Source organism: Ahaetulla prasina, chromosome 2, assembly GCF_028640845.1.
Source record: "Ahaetulla prasina isolate Xishuangbanna chromosome 2, ASM2864084v1, whole genome shotgun sequence".
Taxonomy (NCBI): Eukaryota; Metazoa; Chordata; class Lepidosauria; order Squamata; family Colubridae; genus Ahaetulla; species Ahaetulla prasina.
Genome location: NC_080540.1, coordinates 105444621 through 105468602, shown reverse-complemented (window position 1 = coordinate 105468602; position 23982 = coordinate 105444621). Strand labels below are relative to the sequence as shown.

Here is a 23982-nt window from a genome sequence, read left to right as displayed (position 1 = left end):
TGTGTCTTGGTGGGTGTGGCATGGCTTGGTGGGCGTGGCAGGGGAAGGTTACTGCAAAATCCCCATTTCCTCCCGATCAGCTGGGGCTCGGGAGGCAGAGAATAGATGGGGGTGGGGCCAGCCAGAGGTGGTATTTACCGGTTCTCCGAACTACTCAAAATTTCTGCTACCGGTTCTCCAGAACTGGTCAGAACCTGCTGAATACCACCTCTGCATTGGCAGCTGTTGGCAGCCCTTAGAAAGCTTGGAGTGGGGGGGAGCGAAGGACAAAAGAGCTTAGGAACATTGTGCCTACTTAGGCTTCAGAGGTGCTTCTTTTCTTTCAGTTCTAATCAAAATGAACAATTGTTGGCCTGTTATTAGATATTTTATTTTTACAAGAAACCCATCAGAAATCTGAAGATTCAAATAGAATGTATATAAAAGGTATGCAAATATATGAAAAAGCATTTGGAACTTCAAAAGCCAGAGGAGTTGCAACACTGATATCAGATAGGGTGTATTTTGAAAAACATCAGGTAATTTTGGATGAAGATGGAAGATATGTAATAATTGTTGGAAATCTTAATGAGGAAAAAGTGACACTTGTTAATTTATATTTACCGAATGAAAAACAAAGAGAATTTCTTGAAAAAATAACAAAAATTTTGGAGAATGAAAGTGTAGGGAAAGTAATTGTGGCTGGGGATTTTAATTTAATCAGAGATAAAATAGATAGTACTAACCCCACCCGCTGTGGAGGAGCAAATAAAATGGGGATTTTAAATACGTGGATGCTTTGAAGCGGCGTGGTGGATGTGTGGAGAGAGGTCAAAGGAATTGAAAGAGTATATACTTTTTTCTCTAAGATATATAATACATATTCTAGAATTGATTATATTTTTCTTTCTAAAGATTTGTTGAATAATGTGGATAAGGTAGATGTGGGAATTTTTAAAGATTCTGATCATGCAGAAGTTATGGTGGATTTAGATTTTAATTTTGAGAAAAAAAGAAGCTATTGGAGATATGAGGAGAAATTGTATAAAAATGAAAAGGATAAAAAATGGATACTTAAAAAATTGGAGGAAAGTTGGAGATTAAATGATAACGGGGAGGTTAAATTTGAAATTGTTTGGGATGCGATGAAAGCGGTGTTTAGAGGGGAGAGTATTAAATTATCAAGTAGGAAATATAAAAATTATAAAATTAAAATGGAAAGAGATAAAATCAGATTAAAGAATTGGAAAATCAATTTTGCTTACTAAAGAAAAAAATTCTTCAGGAGCTTAATATGTTAAGAAATAAAATGATAGAAGAAGATACAGAGTTAGTAAAAGAAATTTGAGATTTTAAATAGGAATTTTTTTGAATTTAGTAATAGAAATTCTAAATTATTGGCAAAGATGGCGAAAAATAAAAGAGAGAAGAGAGAAATTGGAGCTTTGATAGATGACAGAGGTATAAGATGTTATAAAAAATTAGAGAAATGTGAAGTGGTTAGAAATTTTTTTCAGAATCTATATTCAAAGAAACCAGTTAATCGGGGAAAATTGCAAAGCTATTTAGAAAAGTATGTGGTGAAAATTGATCAAACATATAAGGAATTGATGGAAGAAGATATAACACAAGATGAGATTAATGGAATAATACAAAAATTAAAATTAGGGAAAGCTCCAGGTGAGGATGGATTACCTGTTGAGTTTTATAAAGAATTTAAAGAATTAATAATACCAAGATTGCAAAAATTATTCAATGGAATATTACATGGTGGAGAAGTACCTTCGTCATGGAATAGAACAGTGATATCCCTAATTCCTAAGCCAGATAAAGATTTAGAAAGGATTGAGTCCTATCGGCCCATTTCTTTAATTAATCAGGATGCAAAGATATTTACTGCTATTATAAGTAATAGATTAAATAGATTTATAGATAGATATATAAGTTACAACCAAGTAGGTTTCGTGAAGGGTAGATACATGAGTGATATTGTTAGAAGAGTATTAAATATTATAGATGTAGCTGAATATAACGGTGATAAAATTGGTATAGTATCATTGGATATTTTTAAAGCAGCAGCTGAATTTACTAGACTTTCTTTACTGTTAAATTATGGAAGTTATTTTCTCGAAGGCTCTCCCAATTAACGAGGCTGAGAGAAGCCCCAGAAAAAAAAACAACCCAGAATAGCCATTCAGAGAAACACTCAGGCCTACTCTGTATTTGCCCACTCAGGAATAAAGCTTTTGTCAGATTAAAACAGATCTTTTATACAAGACTCAGCTGCACTATCTGGCATTTTCCAAGCCCCAAAGGCAATTCAATGCTTGTTCTTTCCATCTCCAGCAGATTAGACTAATGCCTACCAACATACATATGGTGAACGGGCACGTTCAAGGCATTGCATTTGGAGGAGAAAAGCTTGATTGCATGCAAAATTGGAAAACAAGGAAAGCTAAATATCAGAACTCAATCTGTTCAGACATGAGAGCAAGTGACCAGTCTGTGCATGACTTTCGGTTTATGAAATGCAACAGCTGCCAAATTACATTGAGGCAAAAAAGAAGATTCCCCCCACTCCTGTGGAGAATATACCTGTTTTATTGAAAACAGAACTCTAGCACCTACCAGTGAAAAAAAACGGATGAGTACCATCTTGGATAAATTGATTTTCATATTGAATTTCAAAGAAGCATAAGGGATTCACATATGACTAAACATGGGGGTGGGGAGGGAGAAAAAGTCTTTAAAATGTGAATATTGTTTATATTTTTTCAACAAGACAACAAATTTCGTGGATAAGGTGCACTAACTTAAGTAACATTTTAGATACATTACCAAATATAATGCTATGAAGTGTGACATGGCTTGACATCATGACCCTAAGCCTGTTTACTCAAAAATCAATATTATTATGCTCAATTATATTTTCATTGGTTATTTCACCAAACATACATATTAGGCAAAAGGAAAGAATGTGCACTAAATAGGATAAAACATTTTTCTGATGACGAAAGTAGTCTGTATGTACCAAGGCCAATAGTAAAAATAAAAAAAATAAAAAAAGCTTTTTCATGAATTAAAACCTCCTCAAGTTAAACCAAATGCACAGGTATAAAATAGGAGGTACATGCCTCAACAGCAGTAATTGTGAGACTAGGAGATCTAGCGGATAACCACTTAAATATGAACCAGCAGAGTGCGGCAGCTGCCAAAAAGGCCAGCGCAGCCCTAGGCTAAATCAGCAGAGGATTAAGATCAAGGTCAAGTGAAGTGTTAGTACCTCTTTATAATGCCTTGGCAGACCACACTTGGAATATTGCATCCAGTTTTGGTCACCACAATACAAAAAAGATGTTGAGACTCTAGAAAGAGTACAGAGAAGAGCAGCAAAGATTATTAGTGGACTGGAGGCTACATCTTATGATATACAATTGCAGGAAGTGGAAATGTCTACCCTAACAGAGAGAAGGACTAGGAGTGACATGGTAGCAGTATTCCAATATTCGAGGGACTCTCACCCAGAGGAGAGGGGTCAATCTATTCTCCAAAACTGGAGGAAGGACAAGAAGAAACAGATGAAAGCTTAACAAAGAGAAATCCAGCCTAGAATTAAGAAGAAATGACCTGTCAGTAAGAACAGTTAAACAGTGGAATGGCTTGCCTCCAGAAGTTTACGATATTCCATTATTGAAGGTTTTTAAGAAGATATTGGATAGCCATTTATCCTGAATGGTATAAGATCTCCTACAAGAGCAGATGGCTGAACTAGATCTCTAATGTCCCATCTAACTATATTATTCTGTTATTACTACTCTTCCTTCTCCTCTTTCCATACATTAACGAACAATCATATCCATGGCTTGTACAAAGTTTAGATTACAAAACTGCACCAAAGCAATAGGACAGGGTATTTCAAATTGCACTTCATAGAACACTAGAATTTCACAACAATTTGATAGAGATCTGTGAGAGACTTAATGGGGAGAGGGGAGGAAAAAATCACTCAAATGCAGCTGATCTTCTTTCATTAGAACTTTGCCTTTCAATCAAGGGCTTGAGGAATTTTATTTTTTAAACTAAGAGTATGCAGTCAGAAAGTTTGAAAATCCTGCAATGAAGCACCAAATATATTCTACAACGGGAGTCCCCAGCCTGTGGGCTGCAGCTCACTATCGGGTCGTGACTTGTGATCTATTTGCAACCAGGCTGCAGGAGTGCGGGATGGTGCACGCACACAGCCCCACTCACACGAGCAGTGCCACAAAGGCTTCTCTCTTGTGTGAGTAGAGCTGTGCAGAGACAAGGGAGCCCTGTTCAGCTTTGTTGACTCACGAAGGCTGCCTACATAGGACACCCTTTTGGAATACTGGGCAGCCTTGGTGACTCTGAAGTAGCATAAAACCATGCCCCCAAAGGCTTCTCTTCTCTGGGCCAAAATCTTTTGCAAAGGGATGAAATATGAAAGGCTTCTGGGTAACAATCTTGTGCTGCTTCAAGCTTTCTGTCCCTTTGCAAAAACTTTTGGCATAGAGAAGCCTGAAGGAGCCAAAACCACATCCAAGGACAGCTGCTTTCTTCTTCTTCTTCTTCTTCCTCCTCCTCTTCCTCCTCTTCTTCTTCTTTTTCTCTTCTGCTCCTCCTCTTCCTCCTTTGCTGTGCGTAGAGTTCATGCACCCCAGTTCCCCTCTCCTACCCTCCCAGCCAGGCCACCAAGCCACAAAAGGACAGGACCATTGTTCTAGAAAATATTCAGAAGGTGTTTTTGCATATATCATGCTTTTCAGTGAACAAAGAAGGCAAGTCAATGCTAGTATAAAAAAGAGTAGATATCCAAACCCTTTTAAAAAAATTAACAAACTAAACCTTTAATCAAAAAGTACATCCCTTCACCATGTTAATGACACAATTTTCCCCACTCAGGTTGGACAGGGGTAATTATATTGTACAAACAAGCATCATCGAATCCTCAAAGACTTGTTATGTCTTTGAACAGTAGGGATACCTAATATCTGTGTAAAATCAGATCAATTGAGAACTTTAGCCAATCAGTCTGTTAGACTTACTATATGTATGCCAGTGAATTAATTTGCAGGCAATAAGCAGCACAAACAATCCACAAAGGGGTCATATACAAGCTATGCACCAGACATGGTAGAATATTACAGTGGGGGTGGGGAAAGGGTATGAAGCTCTCAGCATTGCCAAGACTTATCAACTGAAGGCATTTCATCTCAATAAAATTTGCTGGGAGGCTACAACACAAAATAAATGATCCCATTGCAAAAATAGGAAATGATGAGTCCAGTGAAGAGGAAGATCATGACGCCGGATGGCTGTGGGAGATTAGACAGACTTAGCAGAAAGTTAATTGCTGAAGACAATGTTCCAGCTTGGACTGCAAACTCTTCTCTATTGTTTGAGATTCCTTCCGAGACATCTGCAAAAGAGCATTCTTCCTTTAGTACAATGTCATCCTTTCCAAACCCGCTGTTTTCTTTGGAGTTGAAACAGTGGCACTGTTCAACAAGAGATCTCAAATGAGAGACCTGAGGAACCAGGGGGAAAGGGGGGAAATGTATTTTTTTTGCCAAAAGAAGCATTTTGTTTAAGGATGTAATTTAATTTAGCTCCTAAAATCTTCAAGAACATCCATTTTTCCTTTTATTTGCATTCCTAAGCATTATGGTCCAAAGCACATAAATAAGATTAGAAGACAAAAAAGATAATCAACAGCAATCATTCTCCAGGAATTTTTCAAGGTAATGTTCAAAACATCTGCAGGGTTGGGGAAAATTGACCAAGATGTATGTGTATTTAAATATATGACTCCAAGGAAGTGGCACAACTCCTCGTTATCACTTGACAATAGCTACGTGGTAATTAGGTGCTATTACAAAGCAAGCATCAATACCAAACAAATATCTGAAGGACTGTAGGACTGTTCATTCTAAGTCTGCTGTACTATCTATGATTGAAGAATATCTATAAAAATTCTGTCTCACCAGGAAATCAATCTAGCAACAAGCTGAGTAAAAGATCTGAAGCAGAGTTCATTAACAGAATGGGGTCCTAGACATGCTCTCCAACTTGATCCCCAATAATCTTCATCCTGAAGTTGAAGAGATCATCCTTGAGAATCTTTATCAACTAGCGACCCTTAGATGCCATTAATCCTCGACTTACAACCATTCATTTAGTGACCAAAGTTCAAAGATAAAAATTCAGACACTTGGCAATTGACTCATATTTATGACGGTTCCAGTCTCCTGGGGTCCCGTGTTCTCCTTTTGCGGCCTTCTGACAAGCAAAGTCAATGGGCAAGCTATATTTACTTAGCAACGGTGGCAAGAAAGGTCATTAAAAGGAGAAAACTCATTTAACGAACGCTTCACTTAACAGAAATTTTGGGCTCAATTGTATTCGTAAATTGAGGACTACCTGTACAGGTGAAACTCTTTCATGTAGTGACTCCTACTGGTCAGTAGTTAATATAATATTTAATTCTGTATAAGCCATCACCAAAGGCAGGTACTACCTTTTACAGAAGATACTTTCTCACTATTCAGCTACCTACCAGGCTGACTAGCATGAAAATCATTTGCCTAGAGGCTATATGATTAATTGTATGGTAAAAACAGGCTTCTGAACTTCAAGAGTTTTTCTTCATATAAATTGCAGAACCAATTAAGGCAGCATCAGCAGAGAAAAAATTTACGGATCTTTTATCTTAAGAGTTTTTTCCTTTTACATAAATTTTGGGAAAACAGTAATAGAAAAGATTATAAATAGCTCATTATTTATTTTAGAAATAAAGACAATTACACGTAATCCTTGATTTACAACTGTTTATTTAGTGACCATTTGAAGTTACAATGGCATTTTAAAAAGTGACTTATAACCATTTTTCACACTTATTTTCATTGCAGCATCTCCATGGCCGCGTGATTTACATTCAGATGCTTGACAACTGACTCACATTTATGGTGTCTGCGGTGCCCTGTAGTCATGTGATCCCTTTTTGCAACTTTCTCACAAGCCAAGTCAATGGGGAAACCAGATTCACTGAGACGTGTTATTAATTTAACATCTGCAGTGATTTACTTAACAAATGTGGGGAAAAAAGTAGTCAAATGATACAAAACTCAACTTAACAAATTTGTCACTCAACAACATAAATTTTGGGCTTTGTTCTGGTCGTAAGTTGAGGACTACCTGTATTTATAGCCCAGGGTCTCAACAATTCAACTCTCAAAATAACATTCAACTTTATACTTCGAAATACTCACCCAGAGGGCCAGTAGCATAATGTCCATATAACTTGCTTTGGGCTCTACTCACTCCCAGCAGGCAATTCATAATATACTTCCAGCAGAAGAAAATATATATGTAGCTCAAGGTTGAACTTTGGAACTCCTGTGTTCTCTGAGCTTGGTTATTAGTTGAAGATGTTCCAATACCCAACTTGGTAACATCATCAATATGAGTGGGTATGGGTTTTGCTGCTTGTTTACTGTATATGTAGCAGCTTACTCTGCATTTTTTTGCGGGGGTGGGGGGGAGATGTTGTTTGCTCTTTGGTAGTGTTTTTTGCCTGATTATGATCTTGTGTTGATATGCTCACTTGGAATTAGTTTGATTTTTAGATTAAAATAGGTTCTTCAGCTACACTGTACATCAGGAATAGGAAACTGGACACAACCCAAAAGCCATACCCAATTTCCATTCTAGTTGTGGTTATAGAGATGACATTCAATTTCAGATTTTAAGAAGAGAACCCATCTTGAAGTCATTCATTTTTCTATATAGGAGGAGACAATTCTTGCTCCCTAAGTCTTCTTTCACAGAGAAAAATGCACTGAATTATTTTATTCCCTTAACTACTATACAAATTAAGAAAACTGGATTTTACGTAATCCTCTACAGAAGGATTCTGTTTAATAACACTTGTACCAATATTTACTGTAATCTAAACACAATATATCAATTATTTTATTCAACAGAGAAATATTGTATTCAATACGGATGTGTCATTTGGCTCATTACCACAACCAAACTTTATATTAACAGTATTTTTTAGACGGTTCCTATATATTTTTCAATATAAAAAATAGTGACTGGTGATGAGGAAAACATTTCATGACATATGATATCAAGAATGTTTTAAAAAGCTAATGTATTGTTTATTCAAATTGGGATTTTAATGTTTAAATTTATTTATTTTAAACGGGGTTTTTAGTATGGGAAATTTTAATCATTGGGCTAATTTAAAATAAGTTTTTTAAATCGTATTTTAAACTTATATATTGTATTGTCGGTTTTATTATGCCTGTACACCGCCCTGAGTCCTTCGGGAGAAGGGCGGTATAAAAATCAAATAAAATAAATAAAATAAATAAATAAATAATTAGGTATATATTTCAATCTGGTTACATTTGAACCATGCTAAATTTACTTTCTCCTTTTCAGTCTCAAGCATTTTTAACAAATATTATGTGGGAATCTACCTGTTTAAAAACAGAGAACCAAGTAAATGGAGAATGCCATGTTAAACCGTCTAATGCAAGTAATGGAAGCAAATACTTTACTTATTGATGCATTTAATTTTAAATATGGGCTTTTTAAAAAAAGAAACCCAACAATGTCATTTTAACTCTCTTTGAAGACTGAAATCAAGCTAAGAAATCCTTTGGAAGATTCATGAATGGAGGAATTGGTTTGTGCTCGTACTTATTAAAACTCTGAACACTTTAATTGATTTACATTCCCCACAATAAAGACTGTAATCTATTAAATTAGAAAAAGCTATGAAAGAGAGGTGCTTCTGGAACCTTAGCTGTATCAAACTGTCAGGAGATATGGATAATGTTTGCTCATTCATCTTTCAAAAAGCCAGTAAAATCAAAGAACTAACTACCTTGTAATGCATAATGAGAAAATCTTTTTTAAAAATATAAAGAATTAGTTCTGAATACCAAGTGGAAAGTAAGAGACATAGTCAATTGGCAATTTCTGTTAATTCTGTGCTTCCACCCTCCTCAGTCCTATGAGACTATCATTTTAGCCAGCTGCAACCATTTTCAAGTGCATTAATTTACGTTATTTTAGTACCAAGAACATCTTTGCTCCAATACATGGTCCAGAAGAATACTCCCTCAATGCTTCCCCTGCTACACTCTGAATTCTTAGCCAGCTCACAGTTCTGTTTGGGATTTTGTTAAAGTTTTCTGAGCCCAAATATGGAGATGGTTAAAAAGACACTAGTTTCCAATCCAAAGAATTTATGCAAAGGTGTTAAAAACACTTAAATGTAAAATTGCCCTGAAAAAATAAAAATAAGAAAAGAACTCTAGAAGACTTTTGTAATGGGATAATCATGTGTTCTTCTTTCTTTTCTTTTTTTTTACTAAAGCATATACTGTGTTTTGTAGTCTTTTGTGCCTAAAAACTTATGCCATCTAATCTGATGACCTCCAGATGTATTGGACAACATTCCCATAAATATCACTCAGCATGGAATATAGTCTCTTACATCAAAATGGCATTAGATTGGAAGAAAGCTGGCTTGTGCATTTATTACGGTCAAAAGGATTGTCCTTTATTTTTTTTTAAAAAAAAGTCCAACCTTGCCAACTGCCTTTGTAACAGAAATCTTTCTCGTATATTTTGATCAAGTCCCTTGATTGTGCCTCTTTGGAAACAGATTTTTTACAAGCAATCATGAACTATTTTATTTTACATGACCTCAACATTGTAAAGTCTCTGAAGAATGTCCTTACATAAGATTTCAACAAAACAACAGCTTTCCTTTTAACTGCTACAAAAGCAGGAATAATTTTTCACTGAAAAACCATCATCTTTAATAGACTGAATTTAAGCCTAAGTAGTAGTTTTGTGTCTTTTTGTCAATGTTGACACTTGGCAACTACCTGGAGAAGTCCCTGCAGTTTTCTTGGCAAGATTATCAGAAAAGTTTGCCACTGCCTCCTTCCTAGAACTGAGAGTGACTGGCCCAAGGCTTTGACTCGCAATCTCCCAGTTTCTAGCCTGGTGCCTTAACCACTACACCAAACTCGTTCTCTGAGATAACATTAATAAATGAAACAATTTGTTACTTTTACTTAATTCCTCCAAGTAGTGAGACGTTCCAAAGAAAATTTTCATTTTCATTATTTTTTCTTCCAGTCCCTTCACATGTTCTTCAAGATACTACATAAAGGTTGAGGCAGGCCATTTGCTAGTTCCTTCAGCATCCAAGGATGAAATTCATCTGGTTCACGAGTTTAAAGTGTTTCAGGATAAATAGATGTTGTTTGTGTCCACGTTTTTACCAATCCCAAATTTCAATACTGCTCCATCATCCTGCCCTTCAGAGTTTCTTCAAGGAACACATTTTGTTGTTACTGAAGAATACGGAACCAAAATAGGAACCAAGTAATTCTGTTTTTTTCTTTGTTACTTTTGTTTCTGTCATCACAATAGCTAGTAATACCATGTTTCTCCGAAAATAATATTTTTTTTTAAACCCTGAAATAAGCTCTTGGCGTTGGGATATATAAAATTAAGAAGAGAAAGAAAAAACTTGAAAAGCATTTGATAAGCGGATTTAATACACAAATTGGATATTTTGCGACTTTGTTGATTTGAAACTTGTGGATTGGAGAGAGACATCTGCTGGCAGAAAAAAAGCATTACAACGAACAATTTGAAATCCGGAAAAAATTACAGTGACCTTGAGCTACAACAGCCATGATAAGTTTGAAGAAAGATTTGTTTTCTTTTAAGCTGTTTGATCTTAACAACCAAAGGAGGTGAAAATAACAAATTGGAGTTAAAAACAAACCAGAATGTCAAAATGATGCGTGTATCATCTAATCTTGATAGAAAACAAGAAATTGTGTCATATAATTGTGTCAGAACATATTCAATTGGATAAAGAGGCTAAGAACAGGAAGCAAGAAAACAGCACTGAAGATAAAGACATTGATGATGAAAAATTAAATGATTACATTGGGAGTAACAATGAAAAACAGAGAAGGGATAGGAGGAAACAACCTACAAAAAAAGAAGCAAACTAAGGGAAGAAAAGGAAAGGGGAAAAGTCTAGAGGAAAATAAGTTTAATGATTACACTGGGATTAACAGTGGCAAAAATAGAGGATAGGATGAAGCAAGAGAGAAAAGAAAAGGGGAAGGATTAGGCACAAAAATCTTAAATGATTACACTGAAATCAACAGTGGGGAAATAAGAAATGTGAGAGGAGAAAAGGGGAATAGATCAGATGGAACTTAGGGCAAACTAGACAAGTAAAGGATTTAAAAGTCAAAGGAAGGATACAGAAGAAAAGACATAATAATTATAAAAAGAAAAGAAAAAGAAAAAAAGAAAACGAGAGAATGGGATAAAGAGAGGAAAATTTTAAGAGGTGGATTGCTGGATGGACCAAGAGAAAATGGTTAAAAGGAGTAATTAATGGAAAGGAGGAAGGGTAATAGGATATATACCTACAGTAATAAGTGAGCTGTATTATTATTTGTGATTGTAATACAAATTAAATGAATTGTATTAATATCAATATTGTAAAAATTTAATTATGATATAAATTGTGAAATACAAAAAGAATGGTAGAAGGGTTAATATGACCTTATTATGATGTATTTGGAAGGGGTAAAGATAATGGAACTTCAAATGAAATTGAAATTGAATAAGATATTAATAGAAATTAAGAAAAAGAAGATGATTAAGAGATTAAGATAATGTTTCTATCTGAAAAAGGTGTGAAAAACAAATCTGAAGAAATATATTGTTTTTGGTAAAATGTTTAATAGGGAAGTAAGAAATGATAAATTGGTCCACCTTAGAAAATAATTGACATTAAGAAATAAATGTGAAATATCAAGCTACAATAAAAAAATAGAAACTAAGGATGGAAATGACTATGTTTAAATTAAAGGGTTTCAACAGAATAAAGGAAATAAGAGAAAACAAACTGATGATGATTTACAAATATGATGACTTTGAGAAATATATATGAAATAATATATGGAGAAATAAGATAATGAAATGAAACAAGATTAAGATTGGAGGGTAGGATGGATGGTAATATTGGTTATATATTAAATATTAAGTATAGATGAAAAATAAAAAGGTAGAAAAAAAGAATATTATAGCAGAAATTGAAATATATAAATTATATTTGGGAAATACTTATGTTATAAGCTGTATAAATTTTGACTCGGTCAATACTCTATTCATGGGACAGATTGTGGGATAGAAATTATAAATTAACAATGGCAGTAGCCTATAAAGAAAATTTGTATAAAATGTTCCATAGATGGCATCTGGCACCAGTGAGACTGGCCAAAATGTTCCCAAATTTACCACCGAATTGTTGGAGATGTGGGTATAAGCTAGGCACGTACAACCATATGTGGTGGATGTGCCCCAAGATAAAAAAAAATTTTGGCAAAAAATCAAAAATTGGCTAGAGGGAATTACCCAACTAAAAATGGAATTCAAAACGGAATTTTATCTATTGGGAATAATTAGTTCAAAAATGGATAAATCTTTGCAATACTTAATACTTCATTTATTAACAGCAGCAAGGATCGCTGCAGCATATGTATGGAAACAAAATAATGTTCCAGGAGGAAGGGTCGAATATTACAAAGTGTGGAATAAATTATATGATTGGTTGGAAAAAAGAAATCAAAATTATAAATTGGATTGTTAATCTAACTAAGTTAAAATTAGGAAATTTAAATTATTGGATTGGTAAATAGAAACCAATATAAATATAAGTACGTATAGGATTGAGTAAAAAAGAACAGAGAATATATACCATTGCCGATACGACAAGCTGTAAAATATGTAACGCTATGTTTGTTATGTGTTTTTAATGTGTTTTTGGTTTTTTGTTGTGTTTTTTCTTCATTTTGTTTTTAAGGGTGAAATAGGCAATAAAAATTATTTTAAAAAAATACTCTTCAGAAAAAATGTACTGTTTCTTTGTATGTATGTTTGTTTTTAAAAAATTAAAAAAAATATTAAAAAAGAAGGAAAAAATGTGTCAACAAGTTAGAAATATTACTAGCAGAGCTTATTTCTCAACAGACTTCAAGTTAATTAAGCTTATCATTACAATTTTATGCCAGAAATAGTTGTATACTGCACACCAATGCCGTTATGTAAACATACAGCTGTTTGGCTTTAAGGCCAAGTGTCATGCCAAGCATCCATTAATTCACCAGGACTGGCGTAAGAAGCCATGAGTTGAAACTTCAAGGGTATTAGTCATTTACAGGGGTATAAATGATAGTGGACAATTAGCTCTTTTGTATGGCTTCCTTTTTTCCTACAATAAAGATTTCTAATCTACCAGGCTGGGTCTGAGAGTTCCAAGTTCTACCTGAAAAATCAAACTAAGCTATGAAGTGTCAGGAGATTTGTGATGTATTGCCAAGTTGTACCTGAAAAGCCTGATGTTTTAGAAATGTCCATATCTTCTCCTTGGTTTGACAGGCAATAATAAACATGATCAGTGGGTGGGGGTTTTATTTTTTCCTCTCCATTTATTTCAATTCAGGCTCGTGATGCTGCCGTGACGCCGTGAATTTGACACTCCTGCTCTAGAATCTTGAATGTTCTTTCAAAAACACTGAAGTCTCTGAGGATATAATTGTAGCTGTTCTTCGTAATAGAATTTGTCCTTACAGAGTGTATATTAGCAAAAATGCACAAATGTCAGTGCTGCTGATAAATCTTAAAATTGTTTTGTCATTTTTTTGATCTTTGATTCTGGTGGACAGCACATTTCACAAACGAAAGGGCTTTATCAGGATACATTTATTTTCTCACAACAGTGAGTCATCAATTATTATCATTCTCCTCATAGACTTCTTACACGGCACAGTTGTATCCTCTCTGGCCTTTGACGGTCCATCATACTCACCTCCATTCTTCCTTTTTCTTTCCCTGAATCCTCAGGACCTATTTCTTTTATGAGGGCATCAAAACTCTAAATTCCTGCACCATAAAATATCTTCTACATCTAAAATATTTTCTGTTACTCTCACCCATTGACCTTGCTGTCCCATCTGTCCGACTTACGAGGTTTGCTTTCACTGTCCATTTGTGTGATGCATTCTCTTTTATTTGAACTGACAAATCCAAGTCCCTTCTTATCAAATGACATGTGGCCATTCATTTACACCAGTCTTTTTGTCTTTTCCTTCAAGCACGGCTATGGGCTTCATTGCAAATGTTTCTCAGGCTGCTGTTTCCAGATATGCCACAAGCTTTGCATACTACCGTTGCAGACTCCTGTGTATCTTAATTTTTCTTTCTTTTGCAACCACCAAAGAAAAGTATTTATTTACTCTTTCTCAGGCTCTAAAATTGACCAAATACTTGACTTTTGACTTAAAGCAACATTTGTTCAGAGCTCTCCGCACCCCTCTCCAGACAAACTCTTGTTAGTTCTCCCTGTTCACTAGCTCAATCAACTTGTTTCCTGAAACCGGGCTCCCTTATATTCTTCCTACAGTCTGTTTATTCAGCAGGAAGCAATCACCCACAACAAGAAGTCAACAACTCTCAGGATGCACACTTTGCAGCTGCAGCTATTCAAGAGACAATCTTTTCACTCCTCACAGCTCAGCACACATTGCCTCCAGAAGGCTAATACCTTCGGTTAACTACCATTCTCTATCTCACATCTCACTTTTCTACTGATCCCTTTCTTGCAACTTTGACATTAAGGGGCTGAGCTAATAAATCATTTGGGGAAGAAAGCAACTATGCAAAAGAATGCTTGCCGGTGCTTGCTGGCCAAGGCTGGGAAAACAGAGGCTTCCTGTAGAATGGCGGTCAACTCTAGAGTCGTGTGATTCTGGGGCTGCTTGCAAGGCAGGGTGCAGGGTGACCAAAAGGGCACAGATGGAGGAAGACAAGTGGGTGAGGGGAAGCATCTCTGCAGCTGTAAATGCAGGCAGCTGCCAAGCACCTGAATTTTGATCACTTGACGATGGGGCAATGCAACAGCCATAACTTGAGGCATGGGTCGACTTTTGCAGCACCCTTGTATTTTTAACAGTCACTGAACAAATATATTGAGGATTACCTAGTTTTTTGTTCTGCAACCACAATGGGTATCAACAACTCAGACACTATGCGGAAAATCATGCAACCACAACTGTGCTTATAATTGTACTTCTGTTTTCCATTACAGAGTCAGAAGGATACAACCCCAAACAGACAGATGAGCCTAAATGAGAAGAACGGTTTCCAGAAATTGATTCATGAAGAAGTCAGGTAAAAGAACAAATCTTACAGGTCTTTCTCCCCATTCCCACCCACCCACCCTTTGGAATACTCACCCCAATGCTAGGAAAATTAACTAGAAGACAATAGATGTTTTCATTTTTACATTCATCGGCGAGAAAGGATTACGAGAGAGTAAGAAGGCACAGAATAGGAAATACAAATCAAAGGAATGTACCAACACCATCTATTTGCCTAGTGCTAGGAGGCAAAAGAAAGCCTTTAGTGAAAAATTAGACAACCCATAACCCATTGGGCCATCATTTCAGAAATGTTTCCTCACCTAAACAGAGAAAGAGAATGACCATGGATGAGCGAAAATAACAAGGAGGACATGACTTCCAACTTCCTGTCTGTTTCCCCATTGAGTTTCCTGGTAGGAAAGCTGGCAAGAAGCACTGGAAATTTACTTTCCTTCCTTCCTTCCTTCCTTCCTTCCTTCCTTCCTTCCTTCCTTCCTTCCTTCCTTCCTTCCTTCCCCTAAACTTCCAATTTTGCCCAACTGAAGGTTACAAAGCATCAGACACTAGAGTTTTAGTTGTATGTAAATTGATTAGGGTCTTGTCAGTTCAAGGCAGCAGCTTTTAACTTTCTTTACCCGTACACAAAGAAGCCTTAATATGAAATCAAGGAAAGAATTTTAAAATCCCATTACTATGGGAGACATTTTCAAGGAGTCATTGCTGAGAAGAGAAGAACTAAACCTTCTCTTCCAAAAGTTGTGACTAAAGCATGGAACTGTCTTAGAGGTTTTGATTAGTATTCTTAAAGATGTAGAAATCTGTTAAATGTCTGTCTCTTGTTGCTATCCATAGAATTAATTAGTTAGGAACCACAGGAAAGTCTACATAGGCTCAAATATTTAGCATCTGTTCTATCACATAAAGCCAGAACTGTTTCCTTAGTGATGTCTTCCTCCCACAGTTTCCTATACCTGTAAGTACTAGACGGAGGCATTCCAAACAGCCCCAGGAATATACAGCAAAAATGCACTAGCATTAGGTCATTGATATACAATTTTTAATTTAAAACAAAACCCTCCTATTCCCCCCCAAAGAGGTTTACATTTGAGAAACCATAAAACTCCTATAAAATCAGGAAAAGGAGATAAAAGAAATTCTGAACCTTTCCCAAATGTTGTATTTCTTCCAATGCTTCTTTATTTGAAGAAATGTCATCTGCGAAACTCAGCAGCACTAGATAGATGCTTGCAGATGATGGGCCATAATTTTGTATGTCTATGTAAAAAAGGTAATTGTTAGCATTATTGAATACCTTGAATACATATTCCTTGAGTACCACCTTACCTTGCCGTTGTCTTCCAGATGCATCAGAATTAAAAGTTCCACTCACTGTTGAATACTGGTGCTTATGCTGAAGAAAGCTCCCCTAAAACATTATCTAATATGCTTAATTGTTTTGACAGGCTAAATGTGGTAGCCAGAAACAGAGGTCTGCTGATAGCAATATAGTAAAGCTCACTTCAATGGGCTTCCCTGAAGTCATCCCATTCAAGGAGTGGGCACAGCCTATTAATCTGAGCTGCTACTGATGTTTCTGGAAAAGCCACTGGGAAGATTAGGGCTGAGCAGCTTCACCATGACAGCAACCATGGGAACACTGGGGGTTGATAAAGGCAGGCTTTGCCCCATGCCACAATCTAGCTCGAAAACGCTGAAAGATGACAAAGAAAATGGTAAGAGAGCTCAGCTGTGGGTGACTACAAGGAAACATTACTCCCCTATTCCCACAGCACTAGTGATAGGAGTGGGGATATTAATAGGACAAGGTGGCAGCTTCAATGCTGAGCTCTGCCAGCTTGAAAGAACCGGGATGATTAATGCATGCTTTTATGGATGCGCAAAGTGCAGATGGGCTTTTTATTGATGCACAAAAGTTCCTTTCAGATTTAATGGACATACAGGATTAATGGATACCTTTTCCCACTGACCAACCCATTAAATCAAGGTTTTCCTGTATATACCTTATGTGGCAAAAATGCATAACCTACATATCATCCTCGGCTAACAAAATCATTCAGAGTTGTCCTTCTGCAAAGATCGCGTTGTCTCTTCTCTGCTCTTGTTTCAAATGCAAGTCCAATTTCATTATAAGTGTTCATATTCAGGGACAGTCCTTCTTAGCCTCAAGCAAGTTTATAAAATAGAGGCCAACATAGCTTTGGGAACAATTGTGCTTAATCAAATAAAAGTTCATTTTAGTCAATAATCTCTTTTGACAAGTGTTGGAAGATTCAAAGGAAATGGCCCTCCTTCATTTGTACCCACTGATGTCTTGAACCTGAGGTCAAAACAGATGAGATCTTTTCAAGGGCTTTATTGCTGTGCACGGTGCTAATTTTATCCTGGCCATGCTGAGACAAAATGATCAAATCTTTTCCCTCTGTTGAGATTATATCTACATTGGAAAGGGAAAGGCATCCTTTTACATCACAGGGGTAGGATTAAACATTTATCTTCCTAGATCATTGTTCTAATCAAAATTAGACCTGCCGCTCTGGTTTAAAAGAGAATTCATCTAATATCTTCCAGTTCATATCTAATTTGCCCTTGCAATGTACACTGTCCATATGAACTAGGAACTTCTATTACGGTAAATGTCTATGGAGTTTCTCAGTCATCCAGGTCATGGCTATCCCAAAGGTGCTTTTTCAAGAGGCAACTGGACTTTCTGGTTTTTCTTTGAAAAAGCACCTTCGGGACATTCTATTATGGTAGAGACCTTTTCTCTAGGAACTTGATTGTTTGGAATATACAGGAACAGCCTCCAAGAAACTAAGGAGGGATGTGTTTATAAAAATAACAGAAACACGGCCATGCGTTTCAAGGGTCATGTATTTACTCATTGCATTTAGCCATAATGATATGGTGTGGAATGCAACCATGAATTTAAAAACCATGGTTTACAATTTCATTGTGTGGTGAGCCCAGCTATGTTTTTTTCAATGGATCTTCGTTAAAACAAAGCATGACTTAACATAATCAATACATACGTGATTATTTCAGGGATTCAATGTACTGTAGAAAAACACGTTCTTGCAATTATCTTCAAAATATTTACAGTAAGTGATCCCAATGCAAAAGCCAATCTCAAATATATTGCAAAACCTTGCACTTCTATCATCACTGAACAACACTGTCCCCAAAACATCAACATTCTTGTTATTACAGATAGCCCTTAACTTATAAACAGTCACTTAGGGACCATTCAAAGTTTCAACAGACTTACCTGGGGGGAAAGGAATGGATACTTATGACCTGGATTTGAAATTCTGATGGGAGGGGCTCCCTCACACTCATGGGACCATACTTTGGGTCTTGGCAACTGGGTTACATTTAAAGCTGTTTGTAGCATCCTGTGATCACCTGGCCATGTTTTAAGACAATTTTACCGAAAACTAACATTTACTCCTGGTTTTTGACAAAAGCTTACTATAGTGAATTACTGGTTCATTTAATAACTGCAGTGGTCTCTTAACCACTGCTACAAAATAAGTTATAAAATCAAATCAGTCACATGACTGATTTGCTTTACAACCATCATAAATTATGAAAAATGATGGACAGAATCCATTACAGTTATAACTCGAGGACCACCTGTGTACAAAATCTGTTCTTATGTTTTCTGCACCTAGTAGGATTCAGAGGCAGATGAGCCGTTCATACGCAGAATGAGTTGTGTCACATCAAGTGCAGTAAAGGATTCCTTTATGAAGATGATTTTATTGTATGAGAGATACAATCTTTGAGCTTTCATTTGGTTTGACTGAGAGAGCCTCTTCTCTCTAGCCAAATCTGAAGTTTTGAAATAATTTTAAGTATTACGAAGGCTCCCAAAGGCTCCTGCCCTCCTACACATTTCCCCCAGGAATCTTAAGAGAACACTCTGACTCCCATCAAAGTAAGACAGCACCATAGACGGTAGACACAAGCACCCATTTCTCTTCCTGAACTTCTGTACTGAGTAAAGAACAGCCAACGTGTTGGCAAGAATGATTCCCTCCCACTCCAAAACATGCCACGTCAAACAGCAGCCAGTCTGCTGTTTATGCACATAAAATAAGCACAAGCATCCTAGATACAGTGTATTTTGCCTTTGGGAAAGAATGCACAATATCTTAGTTGTGTACCCATAATCTCACTCCAAAGCTTTGAAAAATTTGCCTGAAAAAAAAATAGTTACAGAGTTTCTTCATTATATTGCAATATCTGTAGCCTGCTAATATGGCTTTCTCACTGCAGGAGTGGGAAAGGAACTCACCTTATAGATTAAGCACACTGTTTCGACACATTTACATTCCCAGGTAAATGCCATGAAGATACACGTTGAGTCGGTAACACGGTTCACTTTGTACTTCCCTGTATTTCTCCAATTTAGGACTTCAGGTTGCTCCTTTAAGCCACAATGTTAGTTCATCTACATACAGTAAACTTGGGACAACTGGTTCATTTTAAATCAGTGTTTTCCAAACTTGGCAACTTTAAAATATGTAGACTTCAACTCCCAAATGGAAGTATCCAGGAAGATTACAACAGTAGTTTATCCAAGCACATAAACCTCTTACAACTCTGACATTGGGCCAGTCTTTCTTTTGTAGTCCAACATACACTCAATCACATGGTGAGAAAAACATAGGAGAGTGCTACCTGTGTTTCTTTGAGCTCCTGAACAAAAGACAGGCTATCAATTTAATAATTATTCAAATTTTCATTGATGCTTTCTTATATTGAATTGGATTGGTGGATATGAATATGCCATTGTTGTAGAATTATTTTTTCTCTGTATTTAAATCTGCACTGCATTATCATAGGAGAAAATATTCTGCAGGTTAGGTTGCATCCTCTTCATTCTGCCAACAGGGGAGTTTTCAAAACTAAGCCATATCATTAATTTAGCCTTAATAAATAATCAGCTGATGTATAGTCACCAGCTAATTAAAGATTGCTTTAGCTATGAATACAGGGTGCCCCCTAGTGGTAACAATTTAACATTGCTGGCTAGAAAAACTAGTTTAATTAGCATAATAAGACAACAGCAAGTGCTTTTTGTTCTTCAAGAATGACCGGAATGTTGCCACTGTTGGCTCTTCACTTTGGGACACAACAGAAACATTGGGAACGCAATTAGAAAGCAGAGAAAAAGGAGCTAGGGCAGCTAACTGTAGATTCTAGGAGGATGCTGCCCCTATGAGCTGATATGGAGAACTCTTTGTGGAAATCCAGACATTTTTAACATAAAAAGTGAAATGAACGAAGAGTGTGTGTGTGTGTGTGTGTGTGTGTGTGTGTGTGTGTGTGTGTACTTCCAAGTTTTGTTTGTTTGTTTTTCTTTTATACTTATCAGATACGTTGCATTTAACTTCATCTGGCAAATATGATTGGATTCAAACATTTTATTATAAAGGAAGCTATACTGTAGTTCCTTAAATGATATAGCTTTCTGGGACAGAAAATCTGGTCTCAACTTTGTAACAATGTCCCCCTACATTCCACTTGAAATCCCTGTTGCCATCAAGATATCCAAATATCCAAAAAGGATATTGTAAATGGATTTTGCCAGGTAGAAGCTGAATCACTTATATCGACTGTTTTCTATCTTCTGATTAGTTTTTAAAAATGGTAAAATACAAGTTTACAATGCAAATACAGTGATAAATATGTTATAGTGATTAAAATAAAATAAACATAACCAAAAAGTCCTAATTAACATAAGATTTTTTTTTTGCTGTATTGGGCTTTCTTACTGAGCACAGATATTTCCTCCAACTGCACCAATCAGCACCAACTGATTCTGCAGCTGCTTGAACTTTGGATTTGATGATGGAATTAGTGATATGGACTATTGTTAAAAGTGGACTAATATTAAAAATGCATAGATGCTGATTCTGTGTATGCTATACTACTAGGCTAGAAGAAACTCTGACCTATATGCATTAATGCAAGACTATGGATTATTCCTGTAAATCTTGACTTTCCAAATTTAAAATTACATGATATAGAAACTCCCTGTGGCAACATATGTTTTCCAGCATATATATTTGGTTCTTCCTACAAGAGATCAAGAAGTAGATGATTAACTATGACAAACATTAGTCAAGTTCTTCCTTCAAAAGTATTTTTCTTGCATATAAACTAGTATGTCATGATTAAGCAGGTCCAATATCTATTTAATGAGCTTTTTTATATTTTTATTTAAACAAACAGCATAACCGCAAAAAAGAATAAAACTGATTATTATTCCCTAATAAGTGTAAATAAAATTCAGAGCTAGATTAAATAAATTAGCACAAAGCATCAGGTTTCCTGAAAGAATTTTTAAAAGTCTTTATATTTTACATTGCTAAATTGCCAGAAGAATATCATTTTTATTTTTAAATACCATTATTCCAAAGGACAGAAGGCCAAGCTATAATAAAATAATGCAAACAAAATATTTGGAATATGCAAAAAAGATTTACTGTATGAATGGAATCATGTCTCTTCATAACTTTCCAACGTATTGAACTGCATATTAAAGCTATTTTTTTTATAAACAAAACACACTTTTGCAAAGCTCTGTTAGGAACTCCGTTAGGAACAAAAGAAATGTTGATATTTTGCCAAAACACATTAAAATAACTGCATAAAATATGCAGCACACTATAACTCTTGAGATTTAAAATTAATTAACAGATTTATTGGTATGAATTTATATATCTAAAGTTGCAGTAATTCATACTCTTTTCACTACCTAACTGAATTATAGTAATGCATTCGATATTGGACATAAAATGCAACGAGTATAAATTGTGCCAACCCATATATTAGTAAAAGCAGTTGCCATAGGCATAATGCTATTTTACCAGCACTGCATTGGCTACTAATAGGTTTCTGGGTGCCATTAAAAATACTTACCAATCTTTAAATACCTTGGCACCGGGATACTTAAGAGGGCTTTCTTCTTCACAGAGAAGCAGAGCCATCTATCCAACATGGACTTTCCATCCATATATACCAGGGGTCTCCAACCTTGGTCCCTTTAAGACTTGTGGACTTCAACTCCCAGAGTTCCTCAGCTTTACAAGCTGAGGGACTCTGGGAGTTGAAGTCCACAAGTCTTAAGAAACCAAGGTTGGAGACTCCTGATATATACTATGGTTTCCCTCTACAGTGGAGGTACAGGAGCTCAGAGCTCACAAGCAGTACTTTTCAACAGTAGTCCCTTATTATGAATGAGTCACTCACTGGAGATTAGCCTCACTGCTGGCTTTCCAGAATCTTAAAATACAGGTGTTTCAGAGGGCCAAAACCAAATCACATGAGGTTTTTACTGGATATGTAAACTCAACTGAGTGTATTATGTAGGTGTTTTTTTTTTCTATCTCTGTGCAGTTTCATTACTACCCTTTTTTGTCTTACTTGACTATTCTCTTTTGTCTTATTTTATCCCAGCCTGCATTTGTACAATAAATAAAAGTGTCCCCTGCACATCAAGCATGCATCGAAATGTCAGGTGTGGTGATGTCATGATACAAACTCCACCCATATGTATTTCATCCAGATGACTGAAGCAAGTACGTAACTATCAGATTAGCTATAAGAGGCTGGCTTCCTACAATACGCAATGCTCCAAGCCCGGGTGGGGTGTCGGCTGGGTTTGTTTCCAAAATCTTGTTTTCTGTAGCTCAAGCCCATCTGAAACTTTCTACTGTGCTGCTCAAATTCTATGCCTGCTCCCAAACCATTCAAGGGGTAAGGTGGTATCTTCCATAATTTGAGACTTCTTAAAAATCCCGCTCAGCGCAGCCCATAAATCACCAGTTACGAGCCCTGTTGCTCAACACAGAGAACATCAGACTACCTATTATTTCTATGTAGGCTTAATGCAAAATTGTCAAGGATCAGCCATAGGTGCACCACGCGTAAAACCAAGCGCTTCCACGGGTGGTCCAATTAAACCAATTGTTCCGAGCTCACCGAACAAGCTAAACCCCGAAGTTAGCCACTTCAACTCAGGTCAGTTGAAACGTGCTTGCTACTTCGTTCAAGGTGTCGTCCGAACACATTTACCGGACACTTCGTGTCGCAGGTACACTTACCTAGAGGAAGGACCTGGGGAACCCAGGAGCTGCTAGACCCGCTGCTAAAGCTGATCCGGATCCCCGCTGCCAGGGGGGCAGAATCCGCGTTGCCCATGGCTAGGAGGCGCGTGCCAGGGGTCTCTTTCCCCCGTGGGTCGGAAAGCGCGCGGGATGGTGGGTGGGTGGGGGGAGGTCGCCGCTCCGAACTCTCCGAAAGCAGCAGGCGAAGGGCGCCGAGGCAGACTTCGGCCTTTGGCAGCTGCCAGTTCTCCCGCCTGAGCGCGAGTTCAAACCCGGCACGTGGGCGAGGAGAGCGACCAATGGGCGAGCGGGGCGAGCCGCGGGCTCCCGGCTCAGCCTTGTCCTCAAGGAAGGACGCCGCGGCTGGGAGGCTCCGCCCCGCCGCTGGAGCGCCAGAAGCCGCAGCTTCCTTGCAGGTTTACAGGGCAGGCTAAAAGCGGAGGTCTCCAACCTGGGCAACTTTCAGCCTGCCGGACTTCAACTCCCAGAATTTTGGGAGTTGAAGTCTGGCAGGCTGAAAGTTGCCCAGGTTGGAGATCCCTGGGCTAAAGGGTTTCAGGTCGGATCTGCAGACCTGGGAA

General features: G+C 36.9%; 1 protein-coding gene across 1 annotated transcript in view; it reads right to left on the bottom strand.

Annotated features, from left to right (window-relative positions):
• NEURL1B (neuralized E3 ubiquitin protein ligase 1B) overlaps window positions 1-23610 on the bottom strand; it is a 253824-nt gene extending 230214 nt beyond the window's left edge. Inside the window, exon 1 of the mRNA XM_058166273.1 lies at window positions 23399-23610. Coding sequence (XP_058022256.1) covers window positions 23399-23495 — 97 coding nt within the window. The 5' untranslated portion in view covers window positions 23496-23610. The remainder of the gene's footprint in view (window positions 1-23398) is intronic.
• Between the last annotated feature and the right edge of the window lie 372 nt (window positions 23611-23982).